We start from the raw sequence: 21,524 nt of genomic DNA, 5'->3' as shown, positions 1-21,524 counted from the left end.
AACAGCTCACTCGCCGGCTCAGTTGAAGAATTCTCACAAATGAATGTATCTAATCAGATACGTGTCTAATTAGGTACTTTGTAGATGTGTATATAATCAGATACAATTGTACATTTTGTGGGTTCATTCTCCAATTCACCGGTGTGCTGAACTAGTAACGAATTGGCCCGTTCTGTTTACGTGACAAACCTTGCTAATTGGCTGTCGGGTGGTGGCGGGTTTAACGACACATTCATATTTTCGCGATCCAACCCAAAAAGAACCTCTATTACAGATACTTATATGCTTGCTACATTTTCTCATATCGTCACGTGGCCAAGCCCAAAAATCTGTGATGGATTATAGTACTGCGTGTCCGCAATAAAATACACCCCAAGTTATCCCGTCGTGCTATAAGCATCGCGTCGAGAAGCGAAGGATCCATTCGGAAACTCTCACAGAGCAGTGGAGAATGGCCCAGGGAAGCGGACACCACGGAGCTAACTCCGAGGTCTCTATAAGTTGACCTGCGGGTCAGTGCGGTAAGGGGCAGCACATTCCAAACATTCCCGACCAAATGCCATGCTGTGAGCGCAGGTCCAGTGGGCGATCCATTACGGCGCAGGCCGGCATCCCCCACCAGAGCAGGCTAGACCACATGCCAATCATCGCCCACTACTGGCAGACTTATGGCAGCTTGAAATGCAGATGCCGAGTCACCTCGTGCCACACAGGGACAGCTGCCACTGGGGGTCCCCTAGGCTAGACCACGTGCCAATCATCGCCCACTACTGGCAGACTTATGGCAGCTTGGAGCGTAGATGCTGGCGTTGCGACGAGACGCGATGCTAGTCGCGTATCCCGTGAGTAAATCGCTCCGAGATGCCCCGGCGTGAACAAGGGGGCGGACCCTACCAACAACTACCCCCCCCCCCGCCCTCTGCCGCTACCATCGTCCCCATCACGCGGCACTCACCACGGGCTGCTTGCGCAGGACGGCCAACAGCCACTGGAGGTCGCGCGACTTGAAGGGCAGGAAGACGAGGAAGGAGGAGCGGTCGTGCTCGGCGCTCGTGTCCGGCAACGACTCCGGGTAGCAGAGCCGCAGCGACGTGCGGTTCCCCACGTCGCGGGAGAACCCGCGCAGCGGCGCGTCGTTCATGCTGCACGCACCGAGAAGATCGTTGGCGCTTGTGCGTGCGCGTGGCGCGCGTGGTGCGCAGTAGTGTAGCGGCTCGTGCACTCTGCTACAAATGCGGCGGCCCGAGTTCGAGTCTTCGCTCGTGAACGATAACAGTGGCGAATATTTTACACTGGTTCTGAGTCTGTTCTAGGTTGACTCAGCCTTAAACGAGTGCCCGATGCGGTGTGTAAACATCGGCACTGGGAGATAAAGGCAACTGAGCGTCGTGTTGGCCTACCCAGCCCCTCGTGTGCCTTGCCCGCCTGATTAGGTGCTCGCAAAAGAACTTGCCCCAACAGTCTGTTCATGGCTACACAGGGGGGGGGGGGGGATCTCCGTGTGCGTGTGGCCACATAGAGGGGGCTAAACGGGCACAGCACAGGCTGAAGAAGCTCTGAGCGGGCTGGTGTGGTAGAGCAGGATCTGGAGCCGAGTGGACTTGTCGATGGTTTGGTGTCAGCGGCATCAAGATTGGCCTCGAGTGGAGGAGGCTCGTGAAGATGCTAACTGGGCCGTGCACTTTGAGGCTGAGGAGTGACGCTCACAACTGGCGGACGTGGCGGGCGGCTAAACCGCAGCGAGTTGGTCTCGCCGCCCCACGACCCCTGTCCGCTTCACAGTCGATGTTAAAGATATCTTGCGTGAGCCAAACAAACGGGGGTCGGCATTTACACCATTGGAACCTCATTTGCCAGTAAAAAATATGATAATTGGTTTTTTACCCTTCTATCTGGCAACAAAACTGACACCTTTTTTTACAAGGAGTCATGTTTGCATAGACCACAATACCTGCAGTCATAATGCAAACAAAAAACATAACTCTGATAATGTATGCACTGTCCTTCAAGTTGATTGGTCCACACCCGAGACAGCTTTCCTTAGAGCAGCCAATACACACAATACACACATCCTCCTTCCCAAATCTGCCCCTCCACGTAATAAATAACGATGTGAAACCTATCCCGTCAGCCGCACATCCTTCTGCATACTTCCAGTAGCGTTTAATGCAACAGAACGCACGCTGGCAGGAGCAAAGCCGGTCTCGACGTTGAGCGTCTCATCGACCGGGTACCACAAAGCGGTGTCGCCTCCCCCCGCCCACCGGTGATCACCTTGCGCAAATTCCATTCGTTCTGACCGTCGTGATTCTAACAATCAGTATTGCTATTATTATAATCATCGTCGTCGTCTCACCGTATGACGATGTCGTAGGAGTCGATGCAGCTGCCCAGGCCGCTGTCCTTGAGCACGTTCCCATTGCCCACCACGACGCAGCGCCGGCACTGCGCACTGCGGAGCGCACGGCACGCACGTCACAAACAGTGCACCCACTCCACCCACGCCACCCACACCACCCACGCCACCCACACCACGCACATCACCAACGCCACCCACACCACCCACGCCACCCACACCACGCACGCCACAAACAGTGCACCCACACCACATTCTAAAATAAAAACCCAACGTGCCAGAACCCTCCAGAAAAGAGTCCCGCAACTCAGTGCGGCTCTCCCGATGAAGGCGGCAAATTGTTACGATCATTACAACCGCAGCAGAGCACGCAACACGAACACGGCGGAAGCTGCACGTAGCGCCACCCTCGTTCGCTTTCGCAGTCGTGCTGATGTCGCGGCTGACCGGCGCGCTGCGGTTCAGTGCCACGCGTCGCTCGGAACGACGTCCAACATGGCCACGAGCGGCCATTCAACTTTAACGTGAACATTTTGGCATTCGATTCAGGTGTCCCTGAAGAAGCCTCCCGGCACGCGGCACGAGCCGGAGACGAGCGTCGGCACGGTGCTCGCTGCCAGCACGTGGACACGCGCCCGGTGGATATTCCACATTCCCGTGGCAGGGGTCAGCTGTTGTCCGTAACTTTACTTCTCACGCACGGTGTTTTCTGCTCACCTTGTTAATTTGTTCACGGAAAGTGGATGTTTCAGGAGTTGCAAAAGGGATCTTATGTTCATGCTGTCAGCTGAAATCACAAGGCATTGACGAAGTGATTATACAGCTGTGAGATATTAAAGTGATACAACTCAAAACACATCTGATATCATATTAAATAAGTTGGGCCCCCACATGGCCATTATTAACCACCTGGGGCAGACAGAGAGAGACACGCCCAGACCCAGAGCTTGAGGCCCAGCATTTCAGTCGTGCTGACTCGGGTCTTGAACCCAGAAAAAATACAATTCTCGTAAGCATGAGCTCAGTGGGGCCCCGATATGGCCATAGTGAACCCTTGGTTAAACCCCTCAGAATATTCCGAATATATTCAGGTTTCAGGAACGGAGCCGGCTGGGCTCTGTGACTTTATTTACAATTGGAGGGACGGGGTGAAATTTTGTTTACGTTGAGGCATTTAATTAGGCGCACTTTTACTTTCCACTCCAACAAAACCACGGCCTTGGGGGGAAATAATAACCTCGTTTGTCATGGGCGGGGAGTGGAGGGAGCGGGGGGTGGTGACGCTTAAACCACAGTTGCCTACACCCACCCCCCCCCGGAAGCCACTCAAATACTTCGTACGCTTTGGCATTCGTGCCTCGCTCCCAGGGCAGGGCGGCCATCATACGGGAAGGTGCGGTCGTGATTCTCGCAGGCGCAGTCCACAGCTGCGTCGCGGTGAAGGGGTGACACTGCTGTGTTGTGTAAACCGCTCACCCAAGATTTAAAACAAATTTGGACCATAAACGCCGGCGCACAATAAGCCGACTTTTTTGTTTGAACGACGTCACGGAACACTTTAACGTCAACCGTGAAGCAGGCGGAGTGCGGCATTGCGATGGTGAATGCACCCCACGCATTACTCGCGCTCCGCACTGACATTCGTGGTCCGTGCGAAATTAGCACAAAATTGGGCTGTGAGAATTGCACTCGGACTTTGCGGCGAGTTGAATCTTGTTTTTTGTCGTCACGTTGTTACACGCCTGCGCAGCCGTGCGATGATTCTGTTTTAGTTTGGCCGCGTCGGGCAGCCGGGAGGGTTTCTGTGACACAACCGCTGGTGAAGTCGTGATTGCGACCTAACCGCAAAATGCATATTGAATCATCGCGTTGCGAAAAGCTGCGCGGTTCACTTTCAGCGAAAAGTTTCACTTCCTCAAAAATCGCAGTTGCTAGTTTAACGACCTGATTGGACTGTGTGAATGGGTGAGTGTGGGTGAGTGATTGTGTGAATGGGTGAGTGAGTGAGTTGTTGGGACCTGCAGTTCGGTGGAGGTTGAACAGTGTGGATGGAAGGTCATGGGAATGGAGACCATTGTGGTAGTGATTGAAGAGAGATTTGGTGAGTGGGTGAGTTGGGTGGGTGAGTTGGGTGGGCGAGTGAGTGTGTCGGTGGGTGGGTGAGTAAAGTTAACCAGGGCAGTTACGACAAGCGAGCGATAATTGGACAAGGAGCAAGGAAAACGTCCATATCCCCACGTGCCCACCTCACTTCGTGCTGCATGAGAGTCACGCCGTCAAGAACAATAAATCACTCGGGACGTTAAGACTCCGCTGTGTGCGGCGCAGAGGGAGGTATGCCTGGAATGCCGATCGGCGATAATTCAGCACCAGAGGGGAAGGCTGCAGCTACTTGGTGATGACCTAACTCAATTCTGTCTCCACGTAGAAAGAAAAACATTGTTGAACCACATTGGCCGAGTTGATTAGCCTTCCGAACCGATATTGTTGTCGAGCCGAATTCGCTTGCAGCTAGCATACTTCGCAAGAACCGTTACAACATCGTGGGTCTGGGCCAGGCAGATAAATTACCAGATGTTATTGTCAAGAGCACTCCACAGAGACTACGGTGCCCTGTTCAACGCAAAAAACGATACCGTACACAAACTCGTTACAAATGACGAGATGACGGACGCATCATGATGCATATGATGATGACACTGATGCCGATGACGATGATGATTTGGCCGATTCAGCCCATGACCAAAATTTGAACTGGCGACCTTCCGATCGTTACCGCCAAGCACTCTGACAACTTGCGCCACCCGTGGTGCTTCCCAGCGATAATGAACAAACTGCCCTGGGACTGCGGCGGTTTCCCTGAATAAATACAAACTCACAGACGGTTCTTATCTTGTAGGGCAGCTGCTCCATTGTGTAGATCCAGGCCTTCCTGTGGCGCCGAATGTCCTGATTTTGGTATCGAAACCTCTCCATGTCCTTTTCTCCCAGGAACGGGTCGCCGGCCTGGCTCAAGTCCACCCTGCAAAAGTCGCACCGGCCACGCGGACGCCGCCGCTCGAGAAGGCTAAAGCGACGGCACCGGCTCTGCGCCCGGGCCTCCGATGTCGCGATAAACGTCTCTGCCGTGAACATTTACATCGGAGTGCGTGAAAGCAAACAACATCTTGGCAAATATCCCGGTCGTAAAGCCCGGGGGGGGGAGGATGAAATACGGGCTCCCTTGAACGAGCCGGCTTGTCTGGCTTCAGTCAGCTGCCCGGAGTCGGTACGGATTGAGAAAGGAAGTTGTCTGCCTGCCGCGCTGCGAGACGCGCGGCAGAGCGGTGGGTGAGACGCTGGGCTTTAGGTAGAGCTGAGCCCCGGCCTGGAGCCCTCCAGCGATCGGTGGCACACGCATAAAGGGGCCACGCTTATCGGGGCCCTCATTAACTGGAATCGCATTTGGCAAACGCTGCGCCGTGCTCTTGCCAGCGACGCTGGCAATGCAACGGGGTGAGTGCGCGTGGCACCGGCAGGCGTTTGTGTGTTACAGATAAGGGAAGACCGGTGGTCAAATGTTGCACACATTTATTTGGCGGCAATGCAAACGTTTTATGTAACTGCGTTGTAAACTTTGCCGCTGATGAAGGCCTCCGTCAGCAGTTGCCATCTCTCACTATCTGGCGGTGTAAAAATCCAGCTGCACGTGAGCCAATTTCATCACTCCATCTCCTTGTCCTCTCAGACGCGTCCCATCCCTGAACTGTGCCACTCTCGTCAATATAAATATCCCTTCTTGAGCCTTCAAACACGCTCACCACAAGTACGTGTGGTTAATGCAGACTTTCTGCCTCGCAAAAGGTATCTACTTGGTGTTTGAACATCTTAACACATCCTCTTTTATTGCCAGAAAGGGTAAAACCTGTTCTTATTTTTCATATTGAGGGAAGTGCTGTTAGCGAGCACCTACTTAAGGCTGGAATTCCACGTGTGTGATGGGGTGGTGTGATGAACTTGAACAAACGCACGTGCATTCATGTGGTTGAACACACCCATACATGCGAACACGTACAGAAGAACACACGCAGGGTGAACACACATTGGGACGAACACACGTAGGGATGAACAAGCATGCACGAACACACACGCGAGCACACACACACACGCGAGCACGCACACACACGCGAGCACGCACACACACGCGAGCACGCACACACACGCGAGCACACACACGCGAGCACGCACACACACGCGAGCACGCACACACACGCGAGCACACACACACACGCGAGCACGAACACACACGCGAGCACACACACACACGCGAGCACGCACACACACGCGAGCACGAACACACACGCGAGCACGCACACACACGCGAGCACGCACACACACGCGAGCACGCACACACACGCGAGCACGCACACACACGCGAGCACGCACACACACGCGAGCACACACACGCGAGCACGCACACACACGCGAGCACACACACACACGCGAGCACACACACACACGCGAGCACACACACACACGCGAGCACACACACACACGCGAGCACAACAACAAATCGCCGTCCGCCACTGAGTGGCGGGTGACGTCACCACGGCGTTTGTGCCACTTTGAAGCCGCGCGAAGTGTCGGAAGGCACGCTGACAGAAGCCCACGGGACAGACCCAAGTGCGATGGGTTGACTGACTGAGACGACTGGCAGATGCACCGGTTGTGCTCCCCGCTGTTCAAACCGTTGACGTTTGTGGGTTTAAGGCAGCGAGCAACGATGCGGTGGGTGCCACTGAGTGCGGGGTCATTGAGTGCAGCGTGGCAGCGAGCACAGGTGAACACGCACACACAGAGGGATGAACGCACGCAGGTGAACGCACACACGCGCGCGTTTCACTCGAGCGCGACGCCATCTGAGCGATGCAGCTTTAAGTAAATCCGCAAAGGCAACAAGGACACATCCAGTGAAAAGCGTATCTGTCAATCTCGTCCATTCTGTCTGTGGAAAGTGTGTGTATGTCTGTGTGGCCACCTATCAGGGCTTAAACGTCCATCAACAGGATGACTTGGCCATCTTAGAAGATGGCATTTGTAACGGTTGACTTTGGTCATCACCGCCGGCTGGGGAAGAATGCCCACTGACGTTTTGACTCGCCACCCTCTTCGTAGCGGAACGTTAAAGGTTCCTGTGACGTCGTTCGGGAAAACGTGGAGTAGGCCGTCGTGTGCCGGCTGTCACGGTCCAAATTTTCCAAATTAAAAAAGACAAAACACTTCCAAGAAGTTAACTCGATTAGGGCTGCGGATAGCACCATCGCTCCCCCATATGACTGCGTGAAGATCCTGCAAACCGTGCCGATGGTAACGCAGCGGCGCCTTCCTTCGCGACAGCGCATCTTGCGCTCTAACAAATGACACAAATACCGGTGGCACAAATACCGGTGTTGAAATTGCACAAATGTGGCACAAATACAGGTGAAGATTGGCACAAATACCGGTGTTGAAATGACAAAAAATATGAAATGGCAAAGCGTTTTTGCGCTCTAACAAACGGCGCAAATACCGAACTGCACGAAAACTTTATGTAAATGATGATGATCATTACCCAGGATGTGAGGCCTTGAACTTCTCCTGCACGTGACTGGGCACGCACATGGGCACGACGATCCTCTTGTCAAACCTGGGCGACAAAAGGGGCGTGGGGGTTTACACAGCGAACGCACCACGCAGCTCACACAACTCAGGTGGCCGCTCGCACGCAACGCGTGTGTACGTGTGTGTGTGTACGCGTGTGTGTGTACGCGTGTGTGTGTGTACGTGTGTGTGTACGTGTGTGTGTGTTAATTTTTTACCTGGCAGCCCTTCGATTGGTGGAAAACCCACCACCGCCGCGTTCGCTGCCCACCACTCACATTAACATTAGCTGCTCCGAACCGGTCCTGAACCTCCCCTAGGTCGACTCAGCCTCAAATTAGTACCTTGTGCGGTGTGTGGTAAACGCCGCCACTGGGGAGACAAAGGCGGTCGGGCGTGGTGCTGTGAACCCACCCCCCTCGTGTGTCATCAGGGCCTTCATAGGTGCTACTCGCTATCAGCACTTGCTGCAAGTCTTTGTCTTTCGTGGCGAAATAACTCGAGATTCTCCTGCCCGCGGCCAACCTATAGCGACCGTTATGGATGGACATCCCCGCCCCCTCCCCCTGCCTAGGTCGACTCAGCCTTAAATAGGTAGCCGGTGGTGCGGGGTGTAACATACATCGGCAAGCGAAGTGGGCCGGGGCCGCGGCTCTGGCCACACCTTGTGCGAGTGCGCCGCACGCTCCTTCACAGGCTGCTCGCTCACAGCACTTGCCCACTCCCCACCCACACACCCCAACAGTCTACGGAGGCTACACAGACGACCTGAGGCTTTTATACATTTGTTTTTGGAGAGTTGCACAACTATCCCGGCGACCTAGGTTTGATTCCCGGTCACGAGTCCCAACACCATATGACGGGCATGCGGTGTCTGAAGCTGTCCCAGGCCTCCATCTAGGTCGACTCGGACTTAAACGAGTATCTGGTGCAGTCTGTAAATATTGGCATGGCGGGGGGGGGGACCCAAAGGCGGCCAGGCACGATGAAGGCCACACCTAGTCCTAGTGCGCCACGCAGCCTTTAACAGGCGCTCGCTAACAGCACTTGCCCCAACAGTCTGCGTAGGCTACACAGGGGGATATTTGTCTATGGTTCTCTGTGTGTGTGTTTATAAGTCACATGCCATGGGTTTTACTTTCTGCCGAAGCCTCTTAATCCCTGCTGGAAACTGCTGGGTATGAATGAGGTTGACTTAAGGATCAATCCCTGTTGGCACTGGTGTTGAACTTAGGATAATGAGGCTGGGGGGGGCAGCCGAGTTCACTGCCACACAGCGGAGCAGAACGTACACAGAATATGAAGGTGACCTTCCCGATGCTTCTCTGCGTGTGTGCGGTCTAGGTCGTGTGTAGCGGTCAGCGCACTTGGGTCACCGGTTATCAATTCTATCTCCCGGCGTGGTGGTCGAAACGACGGTGGCGGGATTCTCGAACTGACCCTCTCCCCCCCCACCACAAAAATGGGTCTCTCCACAGTCGACTTTAGCAGACCGCACGCGGTGCAGCTGTAAAGTGCTCGGCGTTCCCGCCTCTTCCCAAGACGTCTTCGTCGGCGTGGAAGAGTTTGGCCCAAAATGTACCCTCTGGAGAGGCTCTCGAGAGCTTCCTTCAGGTGCGGGCCCTTTTCTCAAGCAGTGCGGTTGAGCAAAGCAAATGCACGGCTACACCTTTTGCGTTCTTTTTTTTTGTTAGCGTCAAACCGAAGTCCAGTATCTCAGCGATCGAAAGTTGCCGGAGACCACGACGACCCCCATCGTCCCTTGGCGGTCCTCAGCTGGATGCTTAAAAATTCCACATTCCCGTGATAGGTGGGCCAGTCTCTCCACAGGACAACCACTCTCGACTTTCCCGCAATGCCGTGCTCAATGTATGAAGCCTGGATCGATGTTGATGGCGATTGAGGCCGGGTTGATCCCCCGCCCACCATCCCAACGAGGAATTGGGAGTCATGTGACCTTTCCGATCGCGAATTGTGCGACTCTAAACCGCTGCAACCGCCGAGAGGGTGCGGAGGGGGGGGCTACTGCACCAACCCTCTCGCGGCATTGCAAGTGGCGTGCGGCGCGTGTTAGGCACCACGTGCTCTACTCACTCTTGTGTGCGGTCCTGCAGACTGAACCCTCGCCCTGCCAGCAAACACCATAAAAAAGAAAAAAAGCACACGAACCGCAGAGCGTCATCGTTAATGGGGGTAGGTGGGTGGGGAGATCCACCAACGGGGGTCACGTCACCTGTCCCCCAACCCTCCCAGCTTTCCAGCATCTCGCCTCCGTGGTGTCCATCGCCACCGTGGGCACCCACGGTGGCGACGGGCCAATTGGCAGAACAAGGGCAGCGGGAGGATATCCGCCAATACAAACAGATCAACAGGGCAGGTCACATGCCACGTGGAGTAAGAAAAAAAGCAATACGCCGTGAAAAAAAATTAAAGTTAAAAACCTTTCCACACCACCAGTGAAACCGCAGAGAATTGTGACGAGCCAATTCCAAAATGCACGGTCCAATGCTCCCTGATCTTGTCTGCAACCCTCTTTTCTTATCGCACCGTATCTCTCCATCTTATCACGCATCTCTCGCCACGGTGGCGAGATGTTAACTACCTCGCCTGGTATACAGGAGGTCGTGGATTCCATCCCGACCCTGACGCCTGTTTATTTGGAATCTGCGTGTTCTCCCCGTGGTCGCGTGGATTTTTCTCCGGGTCCTCCTCCAGTTTTTCCCTCCACATTTACAATCAACGAGCATTTAGAGTTTTTGGCTGCGAGAAATGGCTACATGATAAGCCACTTAATTGGCACTATTAAATGCAGTCCAAACAAAAAATGCACGCAATAAAACGTCGCCTAACCGAGCGTCACGTACCTGAGCATTCGCGTACCCGATCGTCACGTATCCGAGCGTCACATTCCCGCCCCGACCGATCAACCGCCCACACTTAGCGCAGTGTTTGTGCCTGGTGGTGGTGCAGCAGGAACTTTTACTACGGGATGTTCACAAATTCCATTTTATGCCTCCCATCACCGGCGAGTCACGCTCTATGCGACGTTCGACCGCATCGACAGCCCCCGTGCAACGGGGGAAACGCCCAAATACACACAGACCTCCTGTGACGGTTTCGACATTCAACGTCTCCTTGTTTGAACCTGACCTTTTTTCGTGTGTTTTTGTGAAATAGCTTCCATTCGGTTGCGGCGATGACAAAAGTAATCGTCTCAGACACAACATCCCACATCGTGGATGCGTAACTCCAAACAGGTGACCGCACATGCCCCACAAACAGATCGGATGACTCAAAGTTTCACTTCACGTGTCCCGTGTCAACTTTGCAGACAGATTTAGCTTTGTGGATATACTTAAGCTAACATTAGTTCAGCAGCGCTGGGTTCATAAGAGAAAACTCTGGACTGGTTTCGAACATTCAGCCTCATTAGCAGAGCCAGGTGTGGAAACAACAACAAGGCACACGTGCGCTGCTTACAAACAGAGGGAAGACACAAACTCCCATCATGCCTTGCGTGTGTGCATGTCTTGTGACCACCACATTGCCTCGGCTAAACCACCACCTCGAGAGAGCTGAACACGTGGCTGTATTATTGATGATACCACCAGCCGGGCGGCGGTGACCCACGCCTGCAAGCCAGCACTTTGGGGGGTTGGGGGTCGGTGGATCTCACACAGATGGGCTGTGAAACTGCCTTCCCATTGGCGTCGAGGAGCCGCTATTGCCCTGGGTCACCAGGAAAACGCGGCCTGACAGAATTTGGTTGCCACCCGTTTCACCGGCGTGGAGCAGAGTGCTGCCCCCCCCCCACGCACGCATGGCTCTCTTCATGGCTTTCTTCATGGCTTTCTTACACGCACGGAAACTCTCATCGAGTGGCCGATGACACCTTTCTATGTAGAGGACCGCAAAGCTTTGGCAAATTGTCGGCGGCGCCGGCTTGTCGCCTGGCTGCTGCTGCTGCTGCCACCTTCCCTGCTCTTTCGTGGTTCCTCGTGCCAATGCGGCGGTGGCGGTTGTTGTTGTTATTGTGGTCACGCCTTCACTACCGCCTGAAGGGATGGCCGCACTCTCAACGCGTTTCACCTCGGCTCGTTCTTGTTTGTATTTGCTCTCCAGCACGAGTCTCCGCGATGAATTCTCTCTCCATGTCCATGTTCATTGCTGCAGGGGCAACCGCTGGCGAGCCGCCCCAGGCACCTCTCTTGCAGCCTGAATATTATTTATTAATATTATTTACTAATATTATTTATCAATAGTATTTTTTAATATTATTTACTAATATTATTTATCAATAGTGTTTATTAATATTATTTACTAATATTATTTATCAATAGTGTTTATTAATATTAATAACTGACATTATTTATCTTCGCCATGCTAATCTTTACGGCGAGGCTGGGGCGTTCGGGGAGAGCATTAGCGTCTTAACAAGGGCTTCTTTACTCTTCTGCTTCCTCCATTTGGCGTTGAGAGCAACAGGCGCCAGTTTGTACGTTCCGTGTTTTGCTCGAGCCCTTGCACTCGCTCCACGCTCCACGCGCGCTGTAGCCGGGCAGTGATCGGTGACATCCACTTGATGGTCTGCGCCTCACCGCATTGGTGGGGGTGCAGTTCCCTGGTCATCCCATTTCATGGAGGAGCTACCGCACTACCCCGACCCCACAACTTCTTGTGCCTCCTCCACCTTCTCGTCATCGTCGTCGTTGGGACGTGGTCGTCGAGAGCGGTCCCCCTACTGTCGTCGGGACAGTGGAGAGAAGGGGGGGGGGGGCGCGGGGGGGCCGCCGTTCTTCCGTCGGCTCTCTTCGGTAACACATAAACCACGTGTCAGCCTCTAAGCTTCATCACGTGGCGTGGGCCTGCAAGGGGCAAGCAAGAGGGAAAAACCCAAAACGCCTCTCCTCCTCCTCCTCTTGTGTCAACACGTCGGTGGCCCCAGCACGGCGCTACCGAGGCAGCTGGAAACGATCAGGTGACGCGGAACGCCTTCTGTGTTTGGCTCGCAACGTGAAGCGCCGACAAGCGAAACATCATAGTTTTTTGTTATTCTTTGTTATTTTCTTTGAACCTATCTACGTGACTTTCCCGAAACACCCAAGAATATGAATTCCTGCAGTCACGAAATCTTTAAGTCATGAGTGAGTGGAGTTTGTATGTTCTCTCCCCCTGTTCTGTATTGGTTTCCTCAAGGGTTGTCCAGTATTCTCCCACAGTTTAAAAACAAACAACGTAACTGGTGTTGGACAAAATCTCCCAATGCCGACAAAGTCACCTGCGAATCCCACACAGCGGCAACATCGCCTCCACTGCGAAAACTTGGCAGGACCCTCCTGTATTTTGGGTAAGCAAGCGTATTAAATAATAATCATTATTATAATCATTGCCCCTCCAAGATCAATAAGACACAAATAGAAATTGCTGACTGCCTGTCTGAACATGGGTTCATTGCTGCCATTGGCTGAGAGCACTTAGCTGCAGATGTCTGGCAGCTTCCAGGACACTCTGGCAATGCGATCTCTCAAGTCTGCCGATTGTTCAACCGCTCATTAAAACGCAAGTGCTCCTCGGCCCTGCATTCGGGACAGCGGTGGCAGCAGAATGCCAATCGGTGTCACGATGCCGCACGGCGAAATATACGGCGAGATGACAAATCTGGATAAAAACTCGACATTCGAAAACGGTGTCAGCTGCACGGCTTCTAAACCCACATCGAGCAGTGCCGTGAAAGCATTCGGGGCGCCGCCACGCCGGCGTGACAGGCAGCGCACACAGAAGTCACCAGTTTGGTTCAATCTCCCGGCCAGGCAGATAAAACAAAACGGCGCAGGTTTCTGACCCTCCTCCACAACCGGCCTCGCCCGTCTACCCCGCGTCGGTGTCACTGATCGCCCCCGCAGTTGACGACTGACACCATCTCCAAGGATGTCTTTGGCCCGCCAAAGGGAAGAGCAGGCCAAGCACCCTCCGCTGGAGCTCTCCAGAGATCTCTCTCGAGCGGTGGCCCATCCTTCCAGCAGTGGCTTGAACGGACGAGGAACTGCAGGGGCTGCGCCTCTATCTCTTCATCACGCCGACAAAACGCCGCACAGTCCTGACATCAGAGCGCTCAACGTTCCATTTGCGTTTGCATCAAAGCCTCAACTAAAATTAAACTCAACTAGAAGGAGGCGGTGCTGCTTCGGGATGTTTGGCGAATGATACCGATGGAGAGAGTTTTGGCGTGCGGGAGGAGGCTGGAGAGGATGCAGAGAGCCCACGTGTAGGACAGGAGATACTTGAGGGTCCACGCTGATGGGTTCACGACAAAGTTGCTCTGGTTCTTCCCGAGGTTGACTCGGCAAAACTATTAAAACGAAAAACTTTGTGTTTTATTTGACCACGGAAGGTGCCCACTGAGCTGCTATGCAGCTTTTTATGCGACCTGGCCACAAATGATAGCTCAACGAAGTGGCGGCTCTTCATCACGTGGACATACATAGCAGCAGCCAAAGACTCTCATAGCGGGAGCGGCCGCCGAAGAACGGAACGCTCCCTGGGGGGGAGATGGGAGATAAATATAAAAGGACACGTGTTCCGTCTCCACATTATCATCATCATCATCATCCGTCCACTGCTGGATGAAGGCCTCCTCAAGCCATGGCCACCTCTCACACGGTCGTACAACTTCATCAGCCCCCGTGTTGATGGTGCGGAGAGAATTGTTGCTTCGTAAGGAGTGGTGAGAGGTGGCTGCCGGCTTGCAGAGGCCCTCATCCAGTGGTGGGTTTGCATGGCTGACGATGACGGTGGATAGAGTTCTCGCTATCACCATCATCATCGCCATCAGCCACGGCCATTCCGCTTCTGGATGAATGCCTCCAGTTTACAATACGGGCATGTTCATTTCTTATTGTCGTCCAATCACTCACGCACCGTTTGACCACCGGTCTCCCCTTATCTGCAACACACAAACGCCTGCCGGTGCCACGCGCACTCACCCCGTCGCGTCGCCAGCGTCGCTGGCAAGAGCACGGCGCAGCGTTTGCCAAATGCGGTTCCAGTTAATGAGGGCCTCCGATAAGCGTGGCCCCTTTATGCGTGTGCCACCGATCACTGGAGGCCTCCAGGCCGGGGCTCAGCGCTGCCTGAAGCCACGGCTCTCCTCGAAGGCGCCACCCACCACTCGTGCCGAGCGTCTCGCAGCGTGGCAGGCAGACAACCGCTCGCTCGTTCTTCCCAACCTTTGAATCTACTCTCTGTGTGTAATCTCATTATGCCTTGTTATGGACCATCATAGGTCAGCGGGGGGGGGGTTAAAAATATAAACAGCAATGTGTTCTGTCTCCACATCATCGTCATCATCAGCCATGGTCCGTCCACTGCTGGACGAGGGCTACCTCTCACACGGGCTTACAACGTCACAGTGACCCGCCTCACACCTGCACACGAGGAGCCCATTTCATGGCTCCACCTCCTGGCTGCGCATTACGATTCGATCAGCCCCCCCCCGTTCCAGCTGCTAGGCGCTCCGCCCGGGTCCGACTTGTATCTGTCGACTGAGAGTGCGAGCAGCGTTGCTTGCCTGGGCCTGTGCCCTCTAATCGACAAAGTTCCTCTTTCTCTCCCTCAGTGTAATTCCAAATCGTGCATTTCTCCACACACATCGTAAGTAAAACAAAAATGGGCTTTAGCCCATCCGACCGTTGGCTTTCCAGACTAATATTACCCAGCGGGCATTTGTTTACACCAACACAACTCTGCGTTGGTTTTGACCTTCTGAGTCTCATCAGCAGGGCCATGCTCGTTGAACGGTTGTTGCAGCTGCTGCTGCTGGGTCAGCGGAAGTCGTTGGCGAGTTACGCCTGTGAAGCCCTGATCACAGCCAGATGTCCTGCGACACAACAGGCCGTGACGTCCGCGGGCTCGTTTTCACGATCCCTATCTCCTCCCGTGCAGCTGGCTCAGTTATGCCGAGAGCCAGACAAGCCAGCTCGTTAAACGAGCCTGCGTATCTCTCCAGCTGCCCCAGCCTAGGAGAGGCTGTTTTAATGAGATAAGGAAGGACACAAACGTTTCACATAATTACCCCGTGGTTTCATGGTTTGTTTGGGGTGCCGCGGTGGCTCGACGTTCACTCCCTCGCCTGGTACGCAGGGGATCGTGGGTTAGATCCCGAGCCTCACGCCTGGATAGTTGGAGTTTCCATGTTCTTTCAGCGGGTCCTCCGCTTTTTCCATCCACGTTTAGAAACGTGCGTTTAAGAGTATTTGCCATCTGTACATTTCCACGTGATAAGCCCACTTCGTTTAAGCAATAATTTGTGGCCATTTGTGGTCGCTTCTGAAAAAGTGGACCCTTAGCTGGTCAAATAAAAAACTATAGTTTGCAGTTTTTGCTTGGAGTACGGATGTGCGCCTCAGAGACACCGTTTACGAGAGCCGTGGTGAGTTGGTACACTCCAGACCCCAAAGGGGCAGCGACGTAGCCAGGAAATACCGGAGCAGCAACAGCAAAGTGGGTGTCGCCACGGTTTCGCAGACATTCTGAGCTTTGGTGGTCTAAATGACGAAATTGACCACACGTTCAGTTCTTTTTTTATAAGAGCTGGTGGTCGGGATGAAGCTGAGACCACTTTGGACATGCGGCGCAGCACACCTCTGTGTGTCGTTAGATCTGCTCATGTGCGTTATAATTGAAGTTGCTATTTTCTCACTCGGGGAATAGAAAAGTTACGAATACCCTTGGGAAGGCCAGGGAGGCGAGACTTAGGGTGAGAAGAGAAGGTGCAATGAGAAGGGCCGGCACGGCACACGAGCAGGGTGGGTTGGCCAGCACCACGCCCGGCCGCCTTTGTCTCCCCAGTGGCGGTGTTTACCACACACCGCACCAGGTACTCATTTGAGGCTGAGTCGACCCAGGGTAGGCCCAAGAACGGTTCAGACAATCGTCACTGGTGTTGGTGACCGCGAGCGGGAAATCGAACTCGGCTCGCCGGGTTCACAGCGCAGCGCTAAACGCTGCCCCACCGCTCCCACAGATAGACAACGCACACACACACACGGGACTTCTGAAGCCTGTCCGCCTGCCTGCTGTAGCCAGGGTCGCCCCCCCCCCCACGAGATTTCACTCGCGAGCCTCGTCCTCACCGCTTTCGAAACGGCGCGCGGTGTCTGCTGCGTGGGAGTTCTCTCGCCTTGAGCCTGGCACGCGTGACCCCCCCCACCGCCTGCTCATTAACTCTGCTGAGCCGCTGCAGTTCCACTTCGTTTCTGGGTCACTGCCAAAGCCCAGTGCCGGATGAAGCAAGCGCGGGGCCTGTAGGATATGATGTTATAAAGGGGCCCTAAATAAATAAACACGTAAATATTAAAACACAAACGTTTAACTTGCACAGTAAAGTAATTGTATTTTTTCATTTGCTATGCAGCCGGATAATACGACAAATCTCTAACCTTAAACACCCAGTCGTTTGTTAAAGTTTAAGGTGGTATAGTACTATAGTAATAGAGCAAGTGCAGAATCACTGCACCGGAATTGATAGCTTGAAAGCATTTAGCGCGGGGCCCTTCAAGATGCGGGGCCCCCGTAGCTACTACATGTGCAGCTACTACTTGTGCAGCTACTACATGTGTAGCTACTACATGTGTAGCTACTACTTGTGCAGCTACTACATGTGTAGCTACTACATGTGTAGCTACTACATGTGTAGCTACTTGAGCTACGACGGTAATCTGGCACTGCCAAAGCGGTGGCAACGGGCGGAGAGGGGAGCGAGGAGACAGCGTGCGGTGGTGGAGGTGTTGACGGTTGCGACGGAGGCGGACAAGGAGCGGGGCGAGAGAGAAGCAGCGAAGGGCAGTCACAGGGAGAGGGCAGCGAGGGGACAGATGGCAAACTCGGTCCAGCAATGAGACGCAGAGGAGAGAGACAGGCAGACAGATGGGGAGACAGATTTAGAGGTATACACAGAGACGGCCATTTAAAACGACATACACGTGGAGACACGACGAGAGTACGCACACACAGACACTCTGTAAAAAATCTTCACATTCTTCCTCGAAAAGCGAAAGTTTGTGAACTGAGAACCGGTTTGGGGAAACACACGATCTGACAAGAAGACAAAACACAACCGACGCTCCAGTACACCCACTCAGCCACCCATTCATCCCCTCACATACTCATTCACTCACCAACTCACTCACCCACCCATCCACTCATCCACACTCCCAAACACTCACTCATCCACTCACCCACTCAACCATTCACTCACCCACTCACTCACCCACTCACTTAAACACTCACCCACTCACTCAAACACTCACCCACTCACTCACCCACTCACTCAGACACTCACCCACTCAACCATTGACTCATCCACTCACACACCCGCTCAACCATTCACTCATCCACTCCCACACTCACTCATTTACTCACCCACCAACTCACTCACCCAACCACTCATTCATTCAAACATACGCTCACACACTCATTAACTCACCCACTCACCCACCCACTCCTTCAATCAAACACACACAGTGGGAACAGTTTATTAAATCTCCCACCCTCCCGCCTCTGTCCACCCAGGAGGTTGAATGGGTACCCTAAGTTCAGTCGATCGGCAGGTCAACAATGGTGGGGGCAGAGTTGTGGGCACTGCCACCTCCTTGCAAGCCGCCTGGCCATTGTGGAAGAAGAGGCCGCTACGATCTGAACTCTTTGTTGTTGTTGTCCTCTTCATTACCAGCCCAGGCCCCACTCAGCTATGTGGCTCTTTTTCAGAAGCGACCTGGCCACAAATGATAGCTCAACGAAGTGGCTTATGGTGTGGAAGGTTATAGCAGCCAAATACTCTAAATGCATTTTGATAATAAATGTGGAGGGAAAATCCGGAGGACCCGGAGAAAAATCCACGCGACTGCGGGGAGAACATCGAAACTCCAAATATAACGGCGTCTGGGTCGGGATGGAACACACGACTTTCTGTATATCAGCCGAGGTAGTTAACATCTTCCCACCTCTATAGAGGCTCGCTCAAGTTCCACGTAGCAGAGGACCCTTCTGCCAGCAGTGGCACGAGCAAAGAGACATTTCAGGGCTGCACCTTTAACCGTGGGGTGAACAACTAATCTTTGTTTGGTAGCCCTAAGCGAGCTATACAAAATTCCACATTCCAATGGCCGAGGCCAATCTATTCATAAGACAACCGCTCTCGCCTTTCCACAATGCGGCACTCAAAAAAAGCTGTGCACCCAAAAACTCACAAAAGTCGCTTTGCCCGGTCTCGCCGTGGAATTCCCAGCATCCTCTGCACGCGCGACGTCCCCCGCCCGCGCCGGGCGGCCTCTCTGTGTGCGCTGTTGTTGCTGCTGCAGAGTGGAGGATCTCTCACTTGGCTCCTTGTTGCTTTTGCTCGATGTGCTTGCATGGGCAACACTTTCCAATCGTGCGTAAAGGCCTGCTTAGACTTGCATTTGAATGAAGTATTGCCTTGCCGTGTGTGCATGAGCGAGTGTGATGGTTTGTGGCTGTGCGTGTGCGGGCGAGTGCATGTATGTGTGTGTCTTTGTCTTTTGTGCGTGTAAGAAGACAAAAATCCCCCATATAGCCTTCGACAGAATGCTTGGGAAAGTGCTGGCACAGCGCACGAGAGGGAGGGGTGGCTAGCACCACGCACTACGCTATGAATTCGGTGACCCAAGTTCGATTCCTGCCCACAGCCAACATCGGTGATGAATATCTGAACTGCTCGTGGACCTCCCCTGCGTCTACTAAGCCTTAAATTAGTACAATCTACGGTGTATATACATCAGCACTTGGGAGAGAAAGGTGGCCGGGCGTGGTACTGGCCACCCACCCTCTATTGTGCCGTGCCAGCTTTAATCGGTGCTCGCTAACAGCACTTGCTCAAAAAGTCCGTGAATGCTACATGGGTAGTTTTGTCTTTGTGTGAGCTCCTCTGGCGGGCAGGACTGTTTTGGCTTGGTCATGTAACCCGCATGCCCAGCCATCGCATGCCCGAGCAGCTTCTGCTTGGCCAGATAGATGGGGCTAAATGGGTTTGGCACGTTTAGGCTATTGGGTAGTTGGAGACAGTCGCCCTCCAGCAACAACAGAGGGCAGAGGAGCAACGCGCACAACAACGAGCGGAACGCCGGGCGGATAAAACGCAGCGAGTTAGCACGGTGGGGAGTACAGGTGGTGCATCTGCCAGTGATCTCTGTCAGTCAACCCACGGCACCTGGGTCTGTCCATGACATACCAGCAGCGAGTCTTCCACACTTCACTTGGCCTCAAAGTGCACCTAGTCTGTCACAGGGCTATGTGCAATTCTAACACAGAACCTGGTGACTTGCTTCTTTTGATCCCTGGCCACATCAACGTAGCATCTGAACTGATGCCGGGCCTCCCCTTGGGGAACTCAGTATTAAAATGAGGACATGATGAGTGTAGATAATAATAATAATAATTGGCGATGGGGATGCAAAGGAGGTCGGGTGTAGTGCTGGCCACACCACCGTCCATGTGCCGTGTCAATTTCAACAGGCGCTCGTGAACAGCACTTGCCCCAAGTCCACGTAGGCCGCAGAGCGGCGTATCTTTGTCTTTGTGCGTCTGTGCTGCGATCCCGGCTACCCGGATTAAATTCCCGGCCACGGAAAACATCGGTGGTGAGTGACTTCTGAACCAGTCCCGGGCCTCCCCTAGGTGACCTCAGGCTTACATGAATACCTGGTGTGGTGGTGATGAACATCAGTAATGGGGGAGACAACAGAGGCAAGGCGGGCGCGGTGCTGGCAACGCCACTGCACGTGCGCCCTTGCCAACAGGTGCCCGCTAAAAGCACTTACCTCGACAGTCTGTAAGGCTCAACGCGGGATCTATTCCGCGTCGAGCGTGCGTGCACGAGTTGTGTGTGTGTGTGCCCTTGCATCACTGGGGAGTATTGCTCAATTCAATGCCTCACTGCAGTGCAAAAAATGTCACAGCCCACGTCACTCTGTAACCCTGGGCCACGACAATTATACTCATGAAACTTAATGCTTAGTCGGGCCTGACAAGTAAAAAACAGAGACAAGATCCATCTCGCCGAGAGGTAATTCATCCCAGCGGATGGTTCCCACTTGGCTAACGGGTTCGAGTCGCATCGCGTTCCATCGTTCAGCGAAAATTTAAATTTGTATTGTAACAAAATCGGCCCACCCCCCCGCCCCCACCCCCGGCCGTCACACTGTGGTCAATTCGCAAACTGAGCGGACATCTCAGCTCGTCATCGCCTCCGATCGGCGCAGATGGCTACGTACGGTGCAAAAGAAGTTCAACGTACGCACACCGATAAAGCGGGCACGGTGAAGGGGCAGCGAGCCCCCCCCCCCCCCATCTCTCTCTATCTCCTGTTCGGCTTGCGCTGGCGATGTGCGTACGTGCGTCACAGCGTGATGCATCGAGCCCGCACATTGCCTCAATAAGAAGTAAATAAATAAATAAATAAGCACGGCGTTTGTGGCGACCGCGGCAGTTGTCTCGAAGCGCCTGGTCACACCGTCATCAGAGGCAACAACAACAA

General features: G+C 53.8%; 1 protein-coding gene across 3 annotated transcripts in view; it reads right to left on the bottom strand.

Annotated features, from left to right (window-relative positions):
- LOC144947951 (type 2 lactosamine alpha-2,3-sialyltransferase-like) overlaps positions 1 to 21,524 on the bottom strand; it is a 57,889-nt gene that overhangs the window by 9,723 nt on the left and 26,642 nt on the right. For all 3 annotated transcript variants that reach the window (XM_078877384.1, XM_078877385.1, XM_078877386.1), the window contains 6 exons: positions 10,070 to 10,103; positions 7,947 to 8,021; positions 5,236 to 5,378; positions 3,074 to 3,143; positions 2,357 to 2,452; positions 956 to 1,142 (listed from right to left, as the gene is read on the bottom strand). In XM_078877384.1, the coding sequence (XP_078733510.1) occupies positions 956 to 1,142; positions 2,357 to 2,452; positions 3,074 to 3,143; positions 5,236 to 5,378; positions 7,947 to 8,021; positions 10,070 to 10,103 (605 nt within the window). The remainder of the gene's footprint in view (positions 1 to 955; positions 1,143 to 2,356; positions 2,453 to 3,073; positions 3,144 to 5,235; positions 5,379 to 7,946; positions 8,022 to 10,069; positions 10,104 to 21,524) is intronic.

Source organism: Lampetra fluviatilis, chromosome 47, assembly GCF_964198595.1.
Source record: "Lampetra fluviatilis chromosome 47, kcLamFluv1.1, whole genome shotgun sequence".
Classification (NCBI taxonomy): domain Eukaryota; kingdom Metazoa; phylum Chordata; class Hyperoartia; order Petromyzontiformes; family Petromyzontidae; genus Lampetra; species Lampetra fluviatilis.
The sequence above is the reverse complement of the archived record's forward strand: the minus strand, read 5'-3'. Positions and strand labels throughout refer to the sequence as shown.